This window comes from Xiphophorus maculatus, chromosome 7, assembly GCF_002775205.1.
Source record: "Xiphophorus maculatus strain JP 163 A chromosome 7, X_maculatus-5.0-male, whole genome shotgun sequence".
Lineage (NCBI taxonomy): Eukaryota > Metazoa > Chordata > Actinopteri > Cyprinodontiformes > Poeciliidae > Xiphophorus > Xiphophorus maculatus.
In genome coordinates, this window is record NC_036449.1 from 18643779 (window position 1) to 18666881 (window position 23103).

Here is a 23103-nt window from a genome sequence, read left to right on the forward strand (position 1 = left end):
AAATAAAAATAGAGTGACATCAAATTTTAGTGGTTATAGAATTTCCTTTTGTCTTTGACAAAAGACTACGGTACTAGCCATTTCTCTCACTATTTACCCAGAATTTCCTGCACTGTAGACTGCTTTCTGCCTTTGGAGTGGCCTCCAGTCTGCTTGGCATTCAGATATGCATTCGAACCACACCAGAGTTCAAGTTAACAGAATCGGACACAAACTTTTGATGGCCGAGTTGAGGCCTCCAAATATGGGCTGTACAATCTATCCCTGCAGCATTGCTACGCCCCCACATCTTGTTTTAACATCAGGCTCTGATGACATCGGTATACTCAGCATACCAATCAGTAACATAATACAATCACCCGTCTTTAAGCATGCTGATAAAGCACCCATTATCAAACTCAAGTCAAGTACAGGTAACCTTATTTAATGCATGAATCTATATCTATGAATCTATATCTTTTGGACGCTTTAGCAAATGCTTGATAATACTATCCCCACACTCACTCTGTTCAGTTTTATGTTGTCTACTTTCAACAGTCGAAAATAAAATAATTTAAAAAGGAAAGAAAAAAAAACATACAAATACCATCTAAATTCAGTAGCTGTCTCCCATCTCCCAGAATATTATACATAATGTAATTTCGTTCTTTATTGAGTAACAGTTATGCCAAGCTCATATTAGCTGAGTAATTAGAAAAGCAGCATTACCTCAACATAGGTATTGCCTGACCTGAATTATTTACAGACACACAAAATGCCAATCTTGTAAGGAAAAGAATATTGTAGTAGCTCTCTTTCAGTCAGCTGAACATCAGTGCACAGTAACGGAAGGAAGAGACAGTGCTGTATTATTACACTCTATATGCTCCATATGTCATGATATCTGAGTGTTTGGTGTTTTTATCATGGCATTTCTGTTATTCATAGTCTTTGCTTATTTATTTGTGGGTTTAGGTTTATAGTTGTCCTGGTGTCATGTTTTGTTTCTCTAGGTTATTTTTTTTTCATTTGTGTTTTATTTAAATTCGAATTTTGTTTCAGTCAGTCTCTTATCTAGTTCTCATGCCTGGTCTTGTCTATATTCATTGCTATCCTAGTCTCCCTTGTCTTGGTTCTGTTCTAGCCTTAATTATCATTCCTGCTTCAGTTCTCTCTCTCTCTCTCTCTCTCTCTCTCTCTCTCTCTCTATATATATATATATATATATATATATATATATATATATTTACTGTATATTCTGGTGCCATGTTTTCTTTTGGTTTTCTTTAGTTTCATTTGTGTTGAGCAGGTTTTGTTATCCTTCAGATGTAAGGTTTTATTTTTTGTTTGCATTAGCTCATGATTTTCAGTAATCCTCCTCACCTGTCTTAGGAAGTATTTAAGTTCTAGTCATGCTTTTGTCTTGTGCGGGATTGTTGTGCGTTCTTATGATTGTTTAGTTTGTAAATACTCAGGTCCATGTCAGTCTAATTTTCACTGCTCCACATCGCCGTTCACATTTTGGCTCTTTGTTACCTCCGCCTTCACCAATTGTGACACCATACAGCTGGACAACATTGATGTCATTCTGGTATTTTATCGGACATTTAATTAAATTCACTTTAAACTGTAGGAAAGTTATGATGGAAAATTAAAACAATAATAAAACTTTTAAAAAACCATTTTGGCTTGGCTGGATTCAACTTTAAAGCCCTCTTGAAGGAACTACTCAAACTATTAACTCACCCAAGACTATGCATTATTTAGAAACACGAAGGGAAAAAAATGAAGGCATTTCGGAGACCTATTTTATGGCATGCTTGGGTAATCTTTCAACAATAGCTCAAAATGAAGAACAGGGTGTATCCAAACTTATTTCTGAAAATGATGAAGTGTAAAACATAGTTGACAAGGTGTATATTAATCCTGTAAAAGTGTGAAATCCCTCCAGGTTCTCACATTTTGGGGGAAAGCAAGGGTCATGATATATCCAATATTCATGTGACAACTAGAGAAAAATCCTCCCCTGAATCCACAAATTCAAGGTATATCTTGACACAAGTCTCACTGGAAACACATTTGTGACAGAAAATATCCTGGGAGTCAGGGGATAAGCATGCAGATATGCTATATGCTCAGATTCTGTCATCTAAGTGACAGCGATGTTTTAAAAAATGAATTCTTGGGGTTTATTCTAACCATGAGCAGGTGGACGTTGGAAATACAAACCACTGAGTGGGAGAGATTACAGCTGCACTATCTGCACTTTGCAGTTAAATTGAACGATTTCCAGACTTAACGGGCGGATTCTACTATAAACCAAGTGAAAGTTAAGAGGTGAGGTGTTGAGAAGAAATTTTAAGATTCAGATGGCCAAGAACCATCTTCTTTCCAAATAAATAGATAAGTAGCTCTGCTTCCTGGTTCTATGGAAGTGAGGTGAGTGACAGCAAAGATAAAATGGGTTCTTTGGTGGTTGAAATAGAAAAGCACTGTAAACCAAGGCAGGCTGTCAGTGTTTCTTGATAGTAGCAGAGAAAAAGAAAAAAACAAGAGATATTCACATCCTCAGCCATCTAAGCTTATCCAGGTTGGAGAGGATACATACCTTAAACAATAATGGTATAAATAAACAATTTTTGTTGCATATGTTTCACATGTAATAACATACTCAAATTTCCTCATGTGAAAACTGGATGTGTTTTACAGCATGAGTTTCACATGTAATTACATGACTGAATTTAATTCTATGTTCCACATTAAACACTATAATGTCATTTCCACATGTGAAACTCCATGTATTTTTCTACAAGTCATGTTACCACATTATACAAATGACCACATGCGAAACACTTGGAACTAAACATGCATAATAGCATATTAAACACAAGAAAATTGTTAAATAATTCAGCTGAATGTATACTGTTTTCTCATAAGCTGTCCATGCAACCACATTAGAGATTACATGTTATTCTCAAGGGTTTCGCATGAGTATCACATTATGTTGTTAGCGGTTTCACATGGCTATGATTTCATATGGCATTATAGGGGAGTTTCACATGGGAATCACATGTAATATTGGTTTCATAAGGTGACTTAAATTATAATCATTTTACCAGAAACGTTTCAAAGGGACATCATATGAAATCATTACATTTTATAGGTAATTCAAACATTATAAAAGTGTTCCAAATATGTGCTTTATATTTGTTCACATATCACATGTCATTTGAGGCCAATCTATTTCAACTCTGTGAAAAAATTTCAGCACATTCCCAATCTGTACTTTCAATTAGATAAATTAGAGCTATTGTGTGATTAAACAAACGCATGGCGCTAAAGCAAATGACTCTCAAAATTGCCCACTATGTGAAAATGAAGGTTTGCTCAAATGGGTTTTCTGGATGAACAAACACAGAGCGAGTATTGGATCATGAGAGTCAGAGAGGAGTTCTTCGTAACCTTATATTTAGTGACAAAATCTCAAATACTCTCTTTATTCCTTAGTCTATCTCTGTCTTCATGCACAGGCACACACACGTATACTCAGTCATCAAAACCATGCTGTCAGCACCGTCTCCTGACAGTCTATCACCGCTGTGAAAACAGCTCGAGTGTTATGTATGAGAAAAATACCAGCAAAAACAAGCATGAGAATCTGGACGTTACTCACACAGAGCGCCATCACACAACTCTCACCGTTTTTATCCCAGCAGGGCTCCCATTGTTGAGCACTTGGCTGCAACTGAATCTCCTTCCATGAAAATGCCAATACACCAACAATGGATTATCTGGGACAAAAGTTAATTCCAGACAATTAGCCAGGTCTTAGTTTTTTCCAAATTAGGGAGCAGCCTTTGTCTCTTTGTTGGCTTTTGTTGTCGGTCTTTTGGTGGCACCGCACAAAGAAATGGGAACATGAGGTGACAGATAGTGAGTTTAAATCTTCTAGTCTACTCATTCAGCTATCCAGAAATCTTACAGAGTAAAGTTACCAATTTAAAATTTTAACAAAGTGATCTAATTGCAAATATTTGAAGACAGAAAAGCAGCTATTTCTATTCTTGTGAAGATATCATAACAAAGTAATCAGAACTGTGTAAGTATTGGAACTTTGTTTTATTTATTTTTACTTGATTTTGACACAAAACAGAAGTGTGGATTAGAAAGCTTGTAAATCTGCGCATGGTTTGGGCTTTGTTCTTTTGTTTCTAAATAAAATGATAAAACAATTCTTTAAAAAAAATGAAATTAGCAAAAAAAAAAAAATTATCTTACTTTAATGCTTGATACAAAGATAAGCTTTATACTTTGCTAATGTACTGTTGCTAATGCACAGACCTGATGAAACTTGCCACGGCCCAGAACTCACTATGCACATCTGCGTTTAAAGGGAGTCAACGAATTTCATTGAGAGCTGATCATCTTATGGTAAAAGATTTTTCAGCAAATTATGGTATTCTAAGCTCAACTGTATATTTTATTTTGGATTTAGGTAGCTGAGGCAAAAATCAAAACTAAACAAACAAAAAAAATTGGCTTAGTTTCCTTTTAAAAGTTTAAACAGTCTCACCTCGATACAAGTGATGGGAGGCACTGCTTTAATTTACACGCCATGACTGTCCAACAACTTCAAGTATTTCCAAACATCAGTATTTTTATTTCTTATGACTGACGGAAAATTGTAGCAGCAATTAATCAGCCAGCCAGCTGGCAGTCCACAGTAGCATTCTCAACTTCCCATTCAACTCAATAACTAACCTGTTTCCTCAGCACTTATTTAGCTCAATATGTGAACTGTTACTTAGCTAGACTTGATAATATCCCCGTGCCTTTTAGAAAGTTTGCAAAGTATGTAAATTTTTAAACCTGGTTTAATAACAAATCATCAATAGAATTTTTTTTTTTCTCAATTTCAAATCATCATCTTTGCAGACTGCTGGAAGAGCTGTAGAAAAAGAATTGTACAGGAAATACACTCATAGGACGCAGTAGTGTTGCCAGATTAGGAGGGTTTTTGCCAATTTGGGTGTCTTTTTAACACATTTGTGATGGAAAAAGAGCATCTTTGAGTTGGTTGTTAAACTGCTTGCAGGTTTTTAGAAAAATTTTAGAAATACCGTACTTGTCATTGTGTGGTAGAAAAGTAATAACCTTGTCCATTTTAAGAAAATTGACTCATTTTATTTGTTCATTTATTTTGACATGTCTTCTGTCAAACGTGATACTAACAATTAGTAGTCATTAGTAGCGGTTAATCAAGTATAAATATGAAATTATATTGGTCAATGTAGATGGTATAATTTTAACATGAGCTTTGACAAAGGTTCAGATTTGCTCTAAGATTTTTTCAGTCTGGGCGTTAATATTTGTTTGAGTCAGTCAGATCTGGCAACCCTGGTGGATACACGCAGATAAACGTTTCTTACTTAATTTTGTGTAGCTGGCATAAAACCGATTGCACTGTTGGATACTCTATGTACATTGTGTAACTATGCCACATTGCAAGATTTTACATTCAGAACTCAGAATTTGGCTAAACTAACTTCATAGTAGTTTTAATGAATACTAACAATAATTCCATAAACAACAACTAAGATCAGAGATATTATTTACGGAGATTTTGTTGTTGTGGCCACATGTTCAGATCATCAGTTTCTATGGTGACCACCATCAAGTGATTAAAAAAAATCCAGAAGCAGGCAGTGACCTGTTTTTCACAGTTTGACTTCTCAAGGATGCAAATAAGTAACCCCCCCCCCCCCCCACACACACACACACACACCCGCACACACACACACACACACACACACACGCACGCACACGCACTTTCAATTCTGTCTTACTGCGAGGCTGGATTCCAGTTGTTTGCTGCTCTGCGATTTTATTTCCTCCCATACAGCATAAGCTAAGCAGTTAGAACAAGAAAGAGGATGATGGAGGGGGGAGAAAAGGCAGGGGAAGAGTGCTGCCGTGGGGGAGGGGAGAGCCTGGATGCTGAGGCAAATGCTTGAGTGTGGAGGCTGTTGGAAAGAGAAGGAAAGGGAAAAGGAGCAGGGCTGCCAACCATCTCCACACAAGGTGGGGAGTCAGGCAGGCAAAAGGAGCATATGGCTGCGGGCCATTAACACAGCCGGGAGAGGACATATTAGCAAGTGAAGGCAGAACTGAATGCTGCCATAAAGGGAAGCACTTGAGCAAAAAAATGTCAATCAATGGATTTCCTTTAGGCTAAACAGCCAGTATTGGTCCAATAATGGGAGAAGCACACAGACTCTGTCAACCTGGACTGGGAAAGATTTTTCTTTATTATATACCGATACCAGATAGGATTTTTTTTTTCTTCTGTAAAACGTAGTGAATGAATAATAGTTATAATCTCATATTGATCGCAGTTATTACAGCTTCTTACGGTAAGTCACGAAGAGGAGTTACAACTGGAAGCAGGAAGACAAAGGAAGAGATTTTTATGCCATGAGTGGTCTCACATTTGGATGGTACTTTAGGAGAGAGGAACTCACAGTTGAGGAAGAATCCCTATTATGTTTTCTTAATTTTTGTCACTTCAACTAGACAGCATATTATTCCAGTGAACTGAAGCCTGACAGAGACAAGAATAGAATAGAGAAATCCCAGAGGAGTCAGTCTTTAGAACATGTTCACATGATACTGTTTAGGCCTCAGAATTGATTCACCTGCACTTCGAGGGACCATCACAATCAATGCTTGTCATAGAGTAACACTGCAAACACAATACGTGATAACCTCTCCAACAAGCAGCGCACAATGTTATCTCAGTTTGTGTCATGTAACTCTAATCTCTAGCTTGAGTTCTGCAAGGCAATGATCAAACCACACACTTCAATGAATTTTATTGGAATTCCATTTGAAGAATCAATTAAAGGTAGAGCAAAAATATATATATAGGGCTTTTCAATATTTTCCACAAGAAATAATCTATAATAGTGTAGTGTGCAGATTTATTTAGCCGACTTTACTCTTTTACCCCTAAGTAAAATCCATTACCCCTAAATAAAATCTATTTACCGTCGGAAGTCATCTAAGTTTAGTAAATAAAGTGTCATTTAATTTTAGAATAAGTCCAACCATTCTGTGCAGGCCTCAAAAGTTTGTTTGAGAACATAACTGAATAAAAAGAACAGTGAAGAGCAAGAAACGAAGCAGACAGGTCAGGGATAATAAAGTTCAGCCTACAGACATGTTCAAAGCATGAAAAATTAAAAGGGTACAGCTGCCGACTTGACAAGACATGACTGCCCAACTAAACTTACAAGCCAGACAAGGAAAGGACTTATCAGAAAGCTGCCAAGACATCCATAGTCTTGCAACAGCAGACATCCATAGCTGAGCTGGAAGAATGTCATAGTGACATGTTACACGAATCTAGTTAGCAAAGAGTGACAAAAACAAAATTATGTTCATTTAAAAAAAATCCACAAGGCTCCCTTTTGCAGTTTAACACAAACAGTTGTAAGGCACAACCCAAGCATGTGGAAGAGTACAAATTCATGCCACACTAGTCAGATACTGGTTTGTCAAAAATAGAAAAATAAGTTAAAAATGAGGATTGATAATTGTGGCAAATGTTCAAATGTTCAAATGTGTAAATACTTATTAAGGTTTCAACTCTGAGTAAGTAATTACCAAAGAGGCGTCCCTCTCAGGCTGGGGAAGAGAGCTGAGGGACAGACAGTTGGTTCTAACTTAGAAGTGTTACAAAACTGAGATCTTGCAGCTTTGGTCACACAAGTTCATCCCCATGTATTCCACATGCCTCCTCTGCCAGTGATTTGTTTCCATCCAACAGGGACCAGACAAATCCCTAAAGACACAATTACTGTGCACCCCCTTTGGGAAGACAGCACAGTTCATCTAAAAAGGATAATGAATCCAGGATGTTAAAGCGGCTTCGCTGCAATGCCCATTATCTTCATCCTGAGCACAATTATTGGATGTACACTCGGTAGATTACGTTGTTTGTTTTTCTAAAATTAGTAATGTTAAGTTCGCTGTTTTTTATTACAATGTGCGAGCAAAAGCAGGCTGTCACAGTGATAAGTACACACAAAATTAGCCTCACAACAAATCTTATAAAGCTTATGAAAAGTCATGTTTAAAGAGCGAGAGGTGCTGACTTGTCTTCCTGGGGATTTTGTGGCAGGGATTTTGCTCATTAGTAATGGGCAGAATTAGATTGCAAATTTAGCACATTATACACAATACAGTGCAACGCAACACAGAGTACTCAAAACATAAGATGGACCAATTATCACCTCTATGACACTATGTAAAACAAGATGATATGTTTAGCTATTATTCACTGCATAAGTGGCATGACAGAGTGCACAAAATGTTAAACGATTCCATGGTACCTTATCTGTAAATTGCAAATGAACTGCATGTATCACACAGCATCAGCAAGCTTCATAAAAATAAAATCCAATAACACTGGTTTTACAATTTGAAATAAAGCGAATTATCATGCAAAATTGAAAACAAACAAATTGTAGGGAATTGATTAGATTAGTCACTCAGGTAAAACAAAAATATACAATTAGAATGTATTCAGTAAACATAAGATGTCAATATGGCAAATATTGGAAATTTACTCAATGTGGAGTTATCTTAAACAAATTTGTTATATAAAGTGACTATATTTACAGCTTTTTATTAAAATATCACATTGTTTACAACTGCAAGTCATAAAACATATAGAATATAAGGTTAATATACTGTATGTAGTGACGGTTGTTTATGAGAGAAGCACTTCTGATAACTCTGCTGTGATGTCAAATATTTTAATGCAGAACATTATTGAGTGTCATAAATCTTAGGTAACAGCATAAAAGGCAGCTCATGTTCATGTTGGCAATGGAAAAAGTCACTAGCATAATCATTGCAGTAGTCAGAGCTAGTTTGCTGCATATGCTATTAGGAAATGTCTGAATGAGTAATATAGACTCTCTTCAAAGGTTGGGGTTATCTGTGTAAATACAACCATCATAAATACAAATTGAAAGTGGAAAAGAGTGCAGTAAAGGAGTTAGGTGTTTCACAGCACTCTCCAAAATTAGATTTTGAAACTAGTATCAACAAAAACAGGCTGTAGAATGACGTGCTACTGTAATTATGTTGTATTTTGACTTATGCATGCTGGAAGAACTCACAAACTGTCCCCAGCTTTGATATAAAAATACCTAAAAAGTACATTCCACGGGACAAAAATATCTCATATTTATACAAATGTTTAACAATTTTAAAAACAGAGAACTTAAAGAAAAATGCAAGCAGTGCCTTTAACCACAACAATACCAAACATTTCTATTTCTATGTAAGGTCCATTCTGTTTCTGACTCTAAAAACATAATCCTTGTTTCTTTTCCTAATGTTTAAACAAGTTGTTAAATGCATTTCTTAAAATGGCAAAGAAAGCAACTGAATGAAATACTCTAGAATATGAGTACCATAAGGCTCATATGATGTTAAGCCTCTGTAGAACAGGCAAAGCTCAGTAGGGACAGAGATTTATCTCATGAGCTTTCACCTTGAGCACATTAGATTTAATTGGAAACTCCTGTTCTCACCTCCGTTCCAGCTTTTAACTTCCCCACTGAACCCAGTTTAACCCTTTGACCCACAGGGCCGAGGTGAGGAAACGCGACACTGAAGCAGAGAGGACACGCTCTCGCAGTAATGACTCTGAATGAATTATGGCCAGTTTCTCAGGTCTTTCACAACTGCCAGAGCTGCAGAGTTCAGTCTCGCTACTGTTTACTGAAGCTCTGTGACGACCTCAGGCCACCGGAGCCACAGCTTCATACTAATATGAATAAGTCAGGCCTGTGGCGCAACAGAAAGCTCTCGGTTTTCATTTCAATTACTCCTGCTAGTGATAAAACATAGATTGAGCCATGACATTGGCTGCTTTGCTAATCAGCGGCAATAAATGTGTCCAATTAATTATGCAGACTGGCTTTACTCCGAGACAGAGTCTACATTAAAGTAATTATTATTCTCAATTTTATTTTTCCTGTGTATGCATTGCAAAACAACTTAATTGAAATTATGATGATAGTATTGTATGACTAAATTAGTTCTTCCACTGTACAACACAAATGAATGATTTTATTTAACTAAGCTAAGACTATGATTAATTAATGTTATCATTAAACACAAAGACAAAGAACCTTAGAAGATTGAGTATTGAACTTTTATCACATTACCGCCTCAAACTGTTTATTTTATTAGGAAAATATGTGATGGACAAAAAAAATGCTGAAAATGCTGAAAGTATTTTCAGCCACCTTTACTTTCAGCAAGTAGAACTGCAAATCTTTTTCTTTACTTCTTAACACCTGTTCTTGTCCAGAGATGAACAATTTTGCCCATTCTTCCTAGAGCACAACAAAAATTCCTTAAGATTAGTTGGATAAGATGGAGACTGTCTGTACTTTAAGTAGACCATTCTAAAAAAAAGTAAATAAGCTTTGATTTTACTATTCCATAGAAAATGGTTGTTCAGTTTTGAACTCTCACTGTTGCTGTAGGCAGTACATGATTTGAGATAAACCTCAATTAGTATTTGTATGTCTTTGATAACAAACACTTTCTTCCTTCCTCTCTAATATAAGGAACAGATTTAGTTGTTGACTAAGAGTTGTTTCGTTGATAGATTCCCCACCAGAGCTGTACATCTCTGTGGCTCCTCCAGAGTTAAAAAGGGTTTTTTGGTTGCTTCTTTGATTGATGTTCTTCTTGCACTAGTCAGAGATCAATCAGTTAGGATGGACAACTATGTCTTAGAAAGGTCGGAGTTGTACCACAATCTTTCCATTTTCGGAGGGTGGAATGAACATAAACTGCAAAGCTTAGAATATTGTTTTAAAATGTAAATATTTTTAAAAATTTTCCAGATTTATCTAACATTGTCCTTGGTCTTCATGACATTTTTCACTAATGTTTTATAATAGCCCCTCCACACTATGAAGTATCTTACTTTAATTTCAGTGGCCAACATAGACACAACAGCCTCAGGCCACTATACGTTTTATACCGTAATATACACAATTTGATCATCAGATAAGCCAGACTGCCACAAATTTTTAGAACCTTGAAAAATGTTGCAGTATAAGCAAGAAAGTTTTCATACATTTATTGTGCATGCCTCACGTGTTCCACTGCTACCGAGTCAACTCAACTGTAACACATATTTCACAGCAACGACTTCAGCATTTCTTTGTCTCACAGAGCAATACATATAACAAAAAGGGGTTGCAAACAATTTAAATCAATTTGCAACATAAGCAAAAAAAAAAAAAAAAAAAAAAGAAAAAAGTGTGAATCCCTCCTCAACATCCAGATTTTTAGTGAGCTCAGTAAGTGGAACATGTTTGCCTGTTTTACAGCCATGCTGTGTCAGCAAACAGATCACATAAAAAGAGGCAGAAAAACTCACAGGAACCACAAACACAAGGAACTTAATGAATATTAAGAGAACTGAATCGCTGCCAAACAAACTACATCCCCATAAACCCTTAAAGAAATGCTCAGCAATTATAGCATGGGCTGGAAAACATTTCAAATCTGGATTTATTTATTGCATTTTATGAATTTTACTGCAAGAGTAATGATCATACACAACACATTTTGCATAAAAGCCAAATCTTTCAAAAAGATAAAAGGTTTATGCTGATGATACACTTTATGCTCACTGCTTTTCATTGCTGATGAGTGAATTTAAAAACACTTCAGAGTTTGCAGAGGTTTTTTTTAAGCCTGAAATGCCAAAATGAAAAACAAAAAAATGCTGTTGAAATTTTCGGGGACAAACCAATGTGCAATGAAACATCTTTTTGTTCTTTATTGAAAATGAGTCCTTTGGGAAATAACTGATCAGCTTTTTTTATCTGTGTTGGCTGAAAAGTCTCTAATCTGACAGGTGCAGCATCTTAAATTACTCACTCTGATGCTTACTACTACTGTGTGGCAATCGTACAGGAATGTTTTTGGAAAATGGATTTAGTTGCTGATTAGTTTCTTAGCTGCAGAAACCTAAACGTCTGTTACTGGCAGCTACAGTTTATTTTGGGATCTTAAGAATCAGCGTCGCTAATCAACAGATTGCTTCTGGCTTGGTGATAAGCTTTCATAAAGTTGGACTGTATTACTGGTTTAACTGGGACAGTTACCTAAATTTCCAATGCATTAATTTTCCTAATTATTATTAAAGGTTTTCTAGATTTTTTTGTTGCTAACTTTCCTGCTGTATTTCTTGGTCTTCATGATGCTGTTTATTTCCTAACCTTCAGAAAACAGCTGGATTTATAGTGATATAACAGAACACAAAGGTAGACTGTTCACCAATTCAGTGATTTTAAAGGCAATCAATTGCTCTAGATTTTATTTATGGGCATGAGATTAAAAGGGAGTTAACTGTATACGTCTATGACACACTTTTCAGCTTTGTACAAAAATATTACTGTACAATTATTTTCCTTCTACTTCACATTTAAGACCTGCTTGGCCTGTCACAAACTCAGTCAAATAAATTGAGCTTTGGTTATAATTTGAAAATGTTCAAGAAATCTGAGTATATTTGCAAGGCACTTTCTATCATTACCTCATCAATGACCGCCTGTTTGCAGAGCTGCACAGCAGCAGAAATTTCATATACAGATGAGCGCGGGTGTGCCACTGGCTGCCAGCCTGGCCTTGTTCAAGCACCTGCTCCTGTACACACTGACACTCACTCAGAGCCCACAGAGACCCCGACCGGCTCCCTTCCCCTGACGTGAAATTCTGCCTTTGACATCTCTGATATAGGTGTCCTTTGAGCCCTGAAGCAGTTTGTGGCAGCAACATGAGATGCTGGCAGCAAACTCCAGCTGTCAGCATCTCATGTTGCATCTGGAGTTTTTACGTATGAATTAATGCACAATGAAGCCTGAATTGAAAAACAGTTTGGGAGAGTTAGTTTTCACATGTTTTTTTTTGTACCTTTTAACTTGGCTTTTACTCTACATTATGCTTGGTATTCACCTAGGCTTCAAATCTTTGTGGTCATATCTTCACATGCTCTCATGAATATACTGCTGGGGATGATAATTTGGCAAGTCTGTTCTTTTACCACCTAAACTTTTAAAACGTCAAGTTTTACAATGAATGATTGGTTTTAATTTGCTCTGGTTTTCCACACTTGGTTGAAATTATATATACAGGACACACAATTTTGCAATGGCTGGTTAAACGTTGCAATGCACAGAGATATCACATACTTGTTGTACTTATTGAAAAGATTCTAGCTTATGCCTGACTGGACATTGCACCTGCTGCTCTTATGGGGATTGCAAGAACTCATTCAAATCGACTGGTTCCCCACAGAAGACCAAAAATGTTCACTACAGTTCAGGGGCTTACCATAAGCCTAACATTTCTCCATTCCAACATTCATTCCGATATTTGTTTGAGATCATTGTCTTGTTGGAATTTCTAATTCTGACCAAGTTTCAACCATCTAGCTGTTGATGAATTTGGATGTAGATTAGATTTCTTTCATAATCCCATCCACAATGTGTAATGCACCAATAACACTGGAAGAAAAACAGACTGACCCACAGCATGATGCGACCACCAAAAATACCAAAATATTAAACTTATTTGTTGTGATCATTTTTTGGTGTGATGTAGTTGATTATGGAACAGTGGTTTCTTAGAAAGACAGCCTCTCAGTCTACATTTATATGAAACTACTGGTGTTCCAGCATTTTCAAGTTTATGGAAGCCTTGAGTTTGTTGGTTATACTCACCAACTTTGTTTTCATCTGAGGGTGACACTCTGGATTAGATGATAAAAGCATCGATCCAAAAAGTTATGCAAGAGTGGTCAAATATCCCAAAAAATTTAAGAAGTGTGATTTTTCTGCAGCTTGCTAAGAGAAAATATTGGTAGATGGATGAGACTGTATGCATATTTTCAAACTTGTGTTTTAGGAAAAAAAAGTTGATCACTCAATTCTTTCTTTGAAAAAAAATATACATTGTATTATTATCCTACCCTAAATAAGAAATGTTCAAACAAACAATTAAAAGTACAATATTATAATGCCAGTTATGATGTTAAGGATATACAAAACTCTAAACTTTGTCAAATTTTGAAACAAAACCTTAGTTAAGTCAGTGAAAGATATTCTTTAACAATAAAATCTGTCACCAAGAGCATTGAAAACTGGAGCTAAAGCCATTTCCTCTGCTTCAATTTATGAGACAAAAGTCTGCTGACAAAAACAACAGCATGTGAAATATTCAACAAGAAAATAGGCAGTGGGAACATAATGGGACAGAGGCATGATCAATCACATTGCTTCCTTTGGAGTACTTCTGTGCATTGAGTCAAAATGTTTGCATGAGTGACCACGTCCTAATTTGTTCCAACTAATCTGATCTCTTAGTTGGTGAGAAAATATTGCACTGATAACTCATAAAATCTGAGTTACATAAAACTGGGGCAAATAAGTTGTGGGACTTATATATATGTGTTAGCAAGATTAAACAGGTACAGAAAAGTGATGGATTTGATGCAGTCCTGATTGTTTTTTGAGTGACAAAATCGGTTCCATGATTTATTTATAACATCTATAGTTATTCTAAGAAGCAGATTAACGGGGAAGACAAAGAAATGTAAAGATTCATCACTTGTTCAGTTCATTACTGTGAAGATATTAATGCCCTGAAAGGTAGGGGTCTTCCTAAGCCTATTGTCCAAAGCTAAATCTAATAAAGCAGACACTGTTTTTCACAACTTCAAGAATGTATTCTCTGATATTAACTTGTAACAGTTAAAATGCATATAGATGGTGGCCGTTGCTCCACCAGTGATATTTATTATTTCCAAAACCTCTTCAGCTCTAAGACACAATGGTTAGGGGAAAAAAAAGAATTTGAGTGGTAAAGCCTGAGCTCCAATTTAAATTCTGTGGTTGGATCTAGAACGAGCCATGAATAAACAAATCAAACCTCAAGTAACTGAAATGTTGCTAAGATTGGGCCGTAACTCTCCACTAGGAAGTAAGAGATTGATGAGGTAATACAGTGGAAGATTACTTCAGGTGACAGCTACAAAAAGTGCTTCTTCAATTTGATTAAGTTTGGGGTGTACTGTGATGGTGATAAGAGTCACAGAGTACTCTTGTGTTCTGGCACATTTTTGGCAAATTAATAATGACAATCTTTAATATCTCATGACTTTTTGTTCATTCTCAACTGCACGACACAAAACTGAAAAGTAATCCCATTTCCTTTGGCAAGTGAATGCATCAAAAGCCAGTATGTTCTTTAATGGATTTGATGGACTAAAGAAAACTGGAAATCAGCATCTGTCAGTAAAAGCCTGGTCAGTGCATCTCTTTTACATAGTGCAAACCTCTTTACTACAGCACTCAAGCCCTGTATTATTATTCTGAGAATCACATCATCAAAGCAATGTGATGAACTACACATATAAAATCTGACATGCCTATGATTAATAAACCTAGAAGTTCATTCTGTCGAGATTTTTGCTGCCACTGCCATTATTTACATTAATGGTATCAGTCATTAACCCTGGGCTCGGTGGAAACATGGAAATTCTACATAACAGGGTCTTGTAATATCAATAGCATTCTTTTAAAAACTCAGCAAAGAGCAACAGGTTGAAAGCTTATAAAAGATGTTGAAGTAGTCCGGTTTACACACAAAAAATACACTACTAGATCATGAAGCACACTGCATGTCTACTGTGTGGCTCAAGCATAGAAATTCCTCTATGTTAACATCAGAACTCATGTACTTAACTACCAATATGAGAGCATATTCAGCCATTATTCAATAATTTCATATCATAATACCAAAATGTCTGAAGGCCTTTCAAGCAATAGGTTAAATGTATCAAAACAAGAACATGCCACAGCTATTGTTCCCCTTAACAACCTTCATAAATGTGGAAATCTGGAGGACAAGCAAGCAAAATCCAACAAGGAAACAGCTCAAGTTGGAGCCTGAACAGAAGCTACTAAAGCAACATTTAAAAAAAAAAAAAACAAGGCCAAACAACTGCAGCTAAGTCAGTGATTCACACTCTGGAAGAACAGGCAGAAGCAGAGCTGTCTGGATACTGCTGAGACTCTGATGCCATCCATGGAGATGATGGAAAGAACACCAGCACCAGCTACTATCCAAACAAAAACTAATAAACCTTAGGTAGTCTCTTATGATTAAAAAGTAAACTTTACAGCTTGCAGGAGAAGAGCAGACTGAATACAGATAAGACTCTGTAATCCATAACACATGACAAAAATATAAGAACACCACGATGAGCTGCAACTTTAAGTCCAAAACTATTCATACATGGATGTATTCATATACGGTACTTCTTTTCTTTTTTTTAACATTAATAAATCTCTAGCATTGTATTATTCTCTTTTTGGAGATGCCTCTTCCATATCCAGTTAGAACATTTTGGTTGAATTAAAATAATTTTAAATCTAAATGCACAAGGAATATGTCGAATTTTGGGTTGAACTGTAAAATTAATAAAAATGATGACAAAAATTCTAGATATGCAAAATTTGCTTGCGCCTTTTTTTTAACAGAGATGGTAACTATAAAAAAGAAAAACAGATTGCCAGCAAGAGAGTTTTTTGTAACAGATGTCATATGTCTTTCTAAAAAGCCCCAAAAAAGCAAGATGCTGTGTCTACATTCTTATTGTCCCAATAACCACATGTAACTTTAATGGTAATTCAGTTTACAAATTGGTAACACTAACTGTAACAATTAAAATTGTTGTATCCTTTTAATGTAATTTACTCTCCTACATCTTTTTGAGTTAACAGTGACTGCCTTTTCTGTTCCTGTTATAACATTTGCACGTCTGTCACAAAGTTGCAGGTGCCGTTACTTCAGGTGAAGATATGATCTGTCAGATCTCATTTGGAAAATGTAGCACACACTGGTGATCATGAAGGTGAGGTGAGATTATGTTCTCCTCTGACTTTTAAAAGAGCAACAACTCAGAGCTCTTTAATTCTCCTATGTTTTCTTGTGTGCAAAGAGAAAGAAAAAGTCATAATTATTACTCATTGCAGTCTCCAGGAGAAAAGATTCCCATGTTACAATGTAAATATTTTCTCATTTGGCGTCCAGTAGAATGTGATGGTGAAACTCTGCTACAGAAGAGTAGTTTAGCTCATTTTTTTCAACAAGTGACACTGTTAGTTGCACAGCTTTTTTTTTCTAGTAGACAGAAAGAAGGGCTCATAAATGCTTTATCTCATTCTTTCATTCTTTCTCTGCTGTATCACCTGTTTTGGTGAGCTTTTAATGGCCCAGCACTGCCTCTGAGTGCTTTTCATAATTCAGACAAGATCATCACAAATAACAGGTGACATTGTTGAGGCAGCGAACTTATTTCATATTCAGCATTGCACATTTGCCTTATTCATTACTGAAACTGTGTAATGATTCCTATAACATAGAAACAAAAAAATATCTAAGTTTAGTGCATCGCTGCAATCCTGAATACTCAAGGAGAGGTTGCCATGGAAACAGAGTTACATTGGCCAGAAATGAGAGCGACGAAGGATTCAGACTTTCACTGTACATCAATTTTTAACTATAGATTGTTTCTACATCAGCATTTCCACCAACTTTCACATGACTGCAGCTGCTCTGAAGTTCAGATGTTTTGGGGAGAAAAGACATGAGAGCACATACAATACAGACCTATTAAAAATATGTGCTAAGTACACTATTCACATTCCTGGAGATTTTTTCCAAAGGTCATTCAAAAAAGGTAGAAATCCTTGTCTTTTACTTTTTCAGGCCCATGAATCATTAAATCTGAATTAAATCACCAATTAATTCCACAATTACAGATTTCCTGATATTCTAAACCAAAGGTGTATTTATATGTCACTTTAATCGTTGATATTAAATTATTTTTTCTTATAAAATATGTTTCTCAAATTGAACCTCTTTTTATTTTTCTGTAACACTAGGAATACATTCAACATTATAATAATATAATAAACATTAAACATGCCATAAAAAGTACTTTAATAACTCAATCATTTTTACACTTCAGAAGCACTTATGATTATACACAATAAAACTCCAACTTTTTAGCTTTGTTGTCAGTTGTGATGCCTTTTGCAGTCATGTGAAAAAATCTATTTGAAATAACCTCAATTTATGTGGAAACTAATTGCCCTGCTTTGCTAAATTATGAATTTTGAGTGATTAACTATATTTTTGGCTCAATGTCACAAGCCACACCCGGGCCAGAGTGTTGTCAGAGCTGTAAAATCAAGAAAATAAATTAAACCTGTCTGACAATATCAAGTAGACTAAAAGATCTTAAAGAACAACAAATCACTTCCTGATCTAAAGAAATTCAAAAATAGATCAGAACCAAAGACACATCTATCAGACTGGAAATGGTTTGAGCTCTGTCTAACATTTTGGTGCTCCACTGGGCCACAGTGGAGAGAACATAGAGCAGTTGTCAACCTTTCCTGGAGCTGCTATCAGGGGTCTCATACTCCAGTCCTCGAGGGCCGCTGTCCTACAGTTTTTAGATGTGCCACAGGTACAAAACACTGGAATGAAATGGCTTAATTACCTCCTCCTTGTGTAGATCAGTTCTCCCAGCCTCACTAATGACCTAATTATTCTATTCAGATGTGGTGCAGCAGAGGCACATATAAAAGTTGCAGGACTGTGGCCCTCGTAGCTGTGAGCCCTAAACATAGCAGTTTAGGGGTCAATAACTTTTTCACAACGGGACAGATTGTGTTGAATAATTATAATCACAAAAATGGTTTGCTTGGGTGTTCTTCTTGTTTTGTCTCAGCTGAAACACTGAGTTCCTCTAAATTGAGCCTTAAAGATCTCCTCTTTACCTTTGATCACTAGCAAGTGAAACATTAAACAACATACTTGATATGTAATTGCTTGATGATTTTGATAATGGCATTTGACAAAAGGTAATGTTAATTGCTTGTTTTATGAATGATGACTGTATGATACCACAATAATGTAAACACTTTGAACTACTTTGTTGCTGAAATGTGCTATAGAAATAAAATTGATTAGAATAGAAAAAAGTGAGACTGAAGAATGACGAATATGATGGTGGCGAATAATATGAAACTAATAAAATGAGTGATAGAGGTGAATAATATAAAACTAATAATAACCAAAATGTTATGATTATGTCACTGAAAAGGTTTTTAGTCAGCAGTTGTAAATTACTCCAAATGTATGACACAATAAAACACTAATTTATAGCAGTAATATCCTATTAAGAAGTAAACAGTTGTGGTTCATTAAGAGGTCAATGGTTGAGCTTTTGAATAATATTTGACAAAACTTTGTTTAAATCCACAAATGAACCCCTGACATGATGTGTAATGGTAACAATAATATGCTCATGGGAAAAAATGTTTTAATAGTTTTTCAAGCCATATTTCTTTTTTAATTCTTTATTCTATCTGGATTAATACTGACCTAATATAATTTAATAACATACACTTAGTTTCTCTAATATGTCTGGTCCCAGCAGAATGATACAGCATAAATACTGCATGGCCTGAGCTCCAGGGCCACGCTATGTGTCAGATCATACTCAGCCACGATAAAACTTTAATAAAGCTGCAATACATCCCCATCATGCATCTCTAGGACCTGACTGCTTCGCTAATTATCGTCCTCTCACATCTCCATATGCTGCATTTCCTCTGAAGTGGTCCGTTACAACTGTTATAACACTAAAGGAGCTCTGTGTGCGCCACTTTATTATCAACTGTGTCAAATAAACGATTGAATTTTAAAATGACCGTATAGAGGAGTTTTACTTGCGGCATCACTAGTCTCGTGGAAATAAAATTCTGTAACTCCAAAGGGACCCTGGAAAGCAAATGATTGCGCCCTCCGAGAACAGCAGCCAGTGGTATTCAGGCACAAAAACGAGGAATGGATTTTTTCTTTCTTTTCTGATGAGAAAAAGAAATTTTACACAGCCAAGCACAGAACCCTGAAAAATCACATTGAAAAAAAAAACACAAAAAAACCCCGGTAGAATTGCACTGTGGGGTTCAAAAGCTAATTTTTTCCATTAAAATCTGGAACACTAATTTATCCTTCCTTATGAAAAGATGAAAATCACTCTCATTATTAGCTGCTTATTGTTGGTTGTGTTTCCCTCAAAAATGAGAATCAATCAAATACGATAGTTTGCCTAGCTGAATTTGAGCAGTTAACACTCATGAAATGGCTCAATATTACCAATCAGATTTGTTGCAAAAGCACATAAAATAAACACAACCTTCCTCTGTATGCAGCAACATTTAGTAAAACAATCTCTGTCTTTGTTTTTCAGCAGTGCTGACCGTAGAACATGCTGTTGCCTACCTGTGGTCTCCACGATGCCTTCTAGTATCACCACGATTTCAAACTGCTCGGTTTGCATGGACCTTTGTGAGAGGTCGTAGAAGGGGCTTTTGGTGTCAATCACATGGCAGATTGTGAGTGGCGAGACGAGGAAGAGCTGGTCAGCCCCAGTGCTGAAACCTACGTCCAGCTCCAGCTGATCCAGTGGAAGAAACTCGCCCTCAGGAGTCTGACGAGACTGATTGGGAAAAGAGAAAACACAGATGTTCAATATGAAGAAATACAAGGAAAGATTTGTCTCGTATAAGTTGCAATAAAAGGATGAAAATAGGTCAACATAATAACTGCAGATCCTAACTCTCATAGCGTCTTGCTTTAGTAAAAATCCAAATAAGTTGGTTCTAAAAGATAAAGCTGATGACAAGTCGGATATGGGCCAAAACCGAAGTGGACCTCTAGCATATTAAAAAACTCTCCAATCTCAAAAATATCCAACCAATTTGTGCAAAAGATATTTTATTAATCTTTGAAAAACAGTCATGTTTGCATTCAACAATTAATCATAGAGAAGTTGATAGTCATTTACACAGAAAATAGAGGTGTGAAGTGGTGCATTTCCAAAAATCTTCCTCCGTGAAACACATTAAAAATGGACAATTTTTACACCAAACTTTTCAGATACACAATGAAGCTAGCTGCATGACATTTTGTACTGAAAATTCGTCACTTTGTATCCAGCTTGGGATGTTTTGTACTTAATAACCAACGCGGTACAGAAATGTTGCGTTATGACTGAAAAGAAAATATGTTTAAACATAGCTATTTTGGTTTGATCAATCTGTCTGGACAAAATCTTTACCATCTTAAAATGACTACAACCTCAGAAACTTCTTACCTTTTTATGTTTATACAAATGTATACATTTTTTTAGCCCTTGTGATGTTTTTATTGGAGTGCATTTTATAGAGAAGTTGATAAATATTTACACAGAAAATTGATATAGGAAGCTATGATAATCAAACTAAAAGCACTTTAAGCCAACAGTCCCCAACTGCTTTAAGCACCATATAGCTGGTTTGTTGGAAAAGTGACAAATTGGAGGAAGGGATTCACTTTGGTAACCGTTTAAGCATGGATCCGGGGGGAGGTGGGACAGACATAAAGGTGATATTCGCAACAACAACAAAGATGTGCAGGGTCTAATGATAATCTCCTGTTTCCCTGCCAATGGCATATGTTCATATAAGTGTCCCATCAGAAATAGACAAGTGGATCTGGTTAGTAAGAATAAAAATGAATAAAACAGCTTTAGATCTTGGTCCCTCTAAATCTGCTTGTTAGCCTCATCATTTGATAATCTGATCTCAATTTATACTAAATACAGAAGCTTTGTAATGTGAAGCTTATACACTCACAACATCAATTTGAGCTTGAATTTGATATCCACTGAACCTAAAAACAGACAGCGGAAAAAACTACATTCAGTCATTTACGCATGAGGTAATACTGTCTGAAACTCACTTTCTGTGCTATCCAAACACGAGTATAAATACATGAGGTTCTAAACTGCCTAAACATACTCCAAGTTAGAGTATTCTAAATTCCTTTAGAAATATTCTAAGTTGTACAATATTTTTCAACTACTACTATATTTGTCTGTAACAAATTTTAGTTGCTGAAGATAAAGGGCTATTTTTTTAGGATAATCCACACATGGGGATCATCTAATAAGAGAAACCATCACTAATACACATTGTAACAAATAATGCCTTAGTACATTTTATAATCAGTGATGAATAAATGAGTTCAGGTTTAACATGTCTTTAAATCTCGGTTCACACATACCTCAATCTCAATAAAAAAAATGCATTAACCTCTTTCGTTTTCAAAAACTGATTAAGCTTTGATGAAGTTTTTTGTTGTTTTGAGGAATGTCTGTATCTTAGATTCTGAACTGTACTGACTATAATGTGACAAAGAATTTTGCAGCAGATCAGCAACTGCAAGCCAGATGCCGCCTTGATTCTCATTAGAAACATGCGTCGAATGGAAAAATGTTCTTTAACTGTTGATACACTAAGCTCACAGCGTGAGTCTATTGAATTGACATCCAACAAAGCAATAGAAATCTGGAGTTAAACTATCAGGTGACTCTTTACTTCAGTAGCTAATTTATTTTCCCTTAAAGTTTTAAATGGTGTGGTACCCCTTCATTTAACGAAGGTCCTTCATCCATGTATTCCCAAAAGAGCTCTGAGATAATCTAGCAAGATGGTCAAAGTGCAGACTCGGTCAAAACTTTAAAAAAGGAAAGATTGGTCTTTTACAGTGCCAGCCCCTAGACTCTTGAAAAAACCTGCAACATAGTATTCGTACTGCAGGACCTTTTTATGCTGTCTTTTAATTCACGCCTTCTATGGTCAATAAAACAGTTATTGGCTATAATATCAGTGTAGCCAGGTGCCAAGTCAGCATCTCTATAAAATTTACCAGCAGACAGAAGAGTAAATTGGTCCACTTGCTGTGGCAACTTCTTTCTGGATGTCATGAAAATATGTATTCAGTGCCTCTACACTCTAACTCCAGACCATAACTCCACAATTGTCCAAAAAGGCCTTTGAGCCACTAATTATCTCATATATCAATTATATCATGTTATACTGTTCACCCTTGATCAGC

At 36.0% G+C, this 23103-nt stretch overlaps 1 protein-coding gene across 1 annotated transcript in view; it reads right to left on the minus strand.

Moving 5' to 3' along the window:
• kcnj3 (potassium voltage-gated channel subfamily J member 3) overlaps nt 1–23103 on the minus strand; it is a 41720-nt gene that overhangs the window by 15966 nt on the left and 2651 nt on the right. The window contains exon 2 of the mRNA XM_005805315.3: nt 20446–20662. Within this exon, the coding sequence (XP_005805372.1) occupies nt 20446–20662 (217 nt within the window). The remainder of the gene's footprint in view (nt 1–20445; nt 20663–23103) is intronic.